A 3,839-nucleotide genomic window follows, 5' to 3' on the forward strand; every position below is an offset into this window, starting at 1 on the left:
GGTTTATTGTATGTGGCTATTGTTCGGGACAAACAATACTAAGGAGGGGCAGTGTTGCGTTAGCGAGGTCACGTGACTCGTTCTCTCGAACCTTCGGGAATTGCCGGGAGATTACTAGATAAAAGTTAGTCTGGTATATATATATATATATATAAGACGCTCACAACGTGACGGGACAACAATGTGTGTGTAGGTAATGAGTAATTGAACTGCAGTCAGAGAGAGACGTATTGTTGAAGTAGAGCTCGTGAGACGTGAACTATAGTTTGTTATAGCGCGACTGTTGAAAATAAGTGTATCATAAAGTTGTATTCGGAAAGAATAAACCAGTTTTATTAAGTAAGGACTTGTGTCGCTAAAGTTTTGTCGGAACGAAGTTACGGAAAATCAATTAACAAATGGAGACGTAAAAATATATATAAAATCAGTAATACACAGTAATACATATAATTCACACACACTTAAAAAATTAAATTAAATAAAAACTGAAAGGTTCTACACACTAGCTTGAAACTGTAATGAAATTAGTTTTATTATAATTAATTTTAATTAGATAATAAAATGTAAGACTAAACTTACTCCTTTAGGACTGAGCATATCATTCTGAAAGAAAAAAGGAAGAAGAATACGTTTAAAGAGTATTTATGATAGTGAACTATCTCATGTACTCAATCTTTCACATACAAAAACTTTAAACTACATTTCTTATATACAACTATTTCTATTTCACAAATTAATAACACAAACAAAAATGATCAGATCATAGACTAAAAGCCACTTTACATATACATTGTAGTTCTGAGAAAAAAATAAATTGAGTGATTCAAAATCTACTGAATTTTTGTTTTCTGATCATAGGACTATCTTTTGTGTTTAACAATTGTAAAGGAAAGAAATAAAAACAAAGTCATGACTTTATACTTACCTGTAGCCTTAAATTTTCAAGGGTGTGAAACTGTTATCTGAGGTACTTACAAGAGGTTTTACATTACAGCTATAGCCACTATGATATTTATTTCAATACTGGACGTATGTGTTACACATACCATAGAGTCAGTTGGATACAGTCACCAAAGAAGAGGATAAAGTTTCTTATCTAGTATATATTTCTAACTGGACTAACATGCACATAATTCCAAAACTATCTGTGAAACTTATGATGGCATGTATCTAACATACCTCAGTTCAATAATGAAAAATAACACAGAAGTAGAAAGGTATTATTGGAATTGAATGTACTGTACATAAAGCAAAAAGATTTATGTTAAAAGGTTCTTCATTATCATATATCCTTGGACTACTTATTATAAACTCAAATACAAAACATTCCTTAATACATAGAGGCCCATATGCAGAATGTTTGAAAAGGGGTTTCTAATTTTTGAAATCAAAAGCTAACACATTGTGCAAAGCGCAATCAGTATGCAAAGCATGCTATTGCTAGGGGGTCTGGGGGGCATGCTTCCCAGAAAATTTGTAAAATATGGGTGCTAGAGATTAAATATGGTTTTAATTTTGCATGAAATATAGCTTAAACAATTGCATGGCTGTTCACGTAAAATCCACAAACATCCAATGAAAAGTGAAATCATAATTATGTTGTAATGTTGCATGGGGAGCTACATTTAAATTAGCATAAATGTGTAAGTTTTATTATAGTAAAGTGCTGTACTATCTACATTCAGAGTAGTTATTAATTGTTAAATTATATTACCAATTTAAACAACTTTGTACAACAATAGTATATTAACTGTTTCAATCATTGCTATCATGTACATACATGTATGTAAAACTGAAATAACATGTTAGCATGCCCATTCTTTTTGGGTACTTTTCCATAAATAATTTACATACAGTTTCATCGTTGATAGCAATGTCATAATGATTATGTGTTAAAGCTAATTAAAACATTCAGTCTTTCTTCAGTTTGTGTACACCTCAGTTAATTATTCAACCAGCAGAGAGAAGATACTGAATATTCACATGAACTTAGTGGCAGTATTTTTTTACATCACAAAAATATGGAGTTCCGTCGAACCCCTTTGCATATGTGCATTATATATATATCCCACAAACAGAATAAATCTGCTTTAAGATTTTATCCTTTATATATTAATTAGCTTCATAGTCAAACTTTTTAAACATCCCAAAAATAGGAGGTTCAGCTGAACCCCCCCCCCCCTGCATATGTGCGTGATATATATGCCACAAACAAAACAGATCTGCTTAATATTTTATTCCTTATATACTGATTAGCTTCACAGTCAAACTTAGCAGATCTTAAAGTATCATACCTTGTCTTGATTCAAGCTAAATTTTGAACTTCGATACTTCATCATTAAATATTTTCAGTATATACATATATATGTACTAAAATGTCTATAGGATTTACAAGATTCACTGCAGGTTGAAAGGAAATTGCTGCATGCCAAACTCTTACCTTCTTGTTTCCTGAAAAATAAAAATAACTTAAATTAGTAACTATATAACATCTAAATAACAGAATCAAGCAGGTTCATTTCGATGATGCATTCAAATAACACTACGTGTTCTAGTAATACATTGTAACATGTTGCATTTAAATCTTTTTATTTAAAATTTTAATGAAAAAGAAATATAATATTTTTCATTTAATTACACAACACAAGCTGAGATAGAAATACCCTAGCAATAAATAGTTCTGTTACAATTTTATGAGTTTTGTTTTAGCTGAAAATAGTAACAACTTTTCAGAACTCCACTTAATGCAAAGATTTTCCTAATGTGTCAAAAATGTTTTAGTTTCTAGAAATAAAATATGCAGAAATGTACTTTCACAACAAACAGATTAAAAACTAAATTCATATTCTCTTTGATATCCAATTTATTTAACAGCTGGGTGTTATTTAGGCTAGTGAATAGCATAATATGTTTAAGCTTTTCAATAATTTATAGGTATTTTGTAGCTGAAATTATTATGAGAGTAACTTTGAAAAATAAAATGTGCCAAAAAATAAGTGATGATGATTTCTAAATTAAAGTTTTAAAACCTTCAAATTATTTACTGTGTTTTATTTAGCACAAAATTGAACATTTTGACAGAAAAAAGAAAAGAAAAGAGGTTAAGGAAGTCGTTCTGTATTTTCAGTGCTAATGTTTCTCAATCTAATTTAAATTTTACCATAAATACTAGCAATAATAGTCAATGTACAAGAAAGCTTTATTTTATACAGTAACTAAACTTCCAAACAATAATACCCCTCTTGATGTAGGAGTTTGCCAGTATCAGATTAAAATCTGAATGAATGAAACTGGATATTTATTGTTAAGTCAACAAATATGTACCCCATAAGTTAAAACGTTTACCAATACTAACCTTTCAAACCCATAATTGACATTATCTAACATTATATATAAATAATTAATTTTAATTAATGCTAAAAGATTCTTAAACATATTGTTACGACAGCGGGGTCATATGACGAATATTCTAGAAGATTCGCTAGTGTGTTGCGACAGCAGGAGTCAATTGACCCTGGTAGCACGTGTTGAGAGTCTTAGAAGTTTCTAGAACAGGCAGTATTATCGTATATAAGTGCGCTAGACAGTGGGAAAGACAGACAGAGTCGAAGCAGTAGTGGAGACAGAGACGAAGCAGAAGCGGAGACGAAGCAGGCAGAAAGAAAGAAAGACAGCGATTACGGTCGACGGGAACCGAGGAAAGCAGACACAGAGATCGGAACTATAGTTGGCGGGGACAGACAATTAAGTCTAAGCGCGATAGAAAGTGAGTGAATTGTTGTGAACTATAGTGTGTGTGTAACTTTGAAATTAAGTGCATTACAAAGTTGTATTGAGGA

At 31.0% G+C, this 3,839-nt stretch overlaps 1 protein-coding gene across 1 annotated transcript in view; it reads right to left on the bottom strand.

Moving 5' to 3' along the window:
* Nucleotides 1–3,839, bottom strand: part of LOC106465458 — a 16,703-nt gene that overhangs the window by 8,211 nt on the left and 4,653 nt on the right. The window contains exons 5-6 of the mRNA XM_013925687.2: nt 2,441–2,451; nt 580–603 (exon numbers count right to left, since the gene is read on the bottom strand). Of these exons, the coding sequence (XP_013781141.1) occupies nt 580–603; nt 2,441–2,451 (35 nt within the window). The remainder of the gene's footprint in view (nt 1–579; nt 604–2,440; nt 2,452–3,839) is intronic.

The sequence above is a fragment of the Limulus polyphemus genome, unplaced genomic scaffold (genome assembly GCF_000517525.1).
Source record: "Limulus polyphemus unplaced genomic scaffold, Limulus_polyphemus-2.1.2 Scaffold1951, whole genome shotgun sequence".
In the NCBI taxonomy this organism is placed as follows: Eukaryota; Metazoa; Arthropoda; class Merostomata; order Xiphosura; family Limulidae; genus Limulus; species Limulus polyphemus.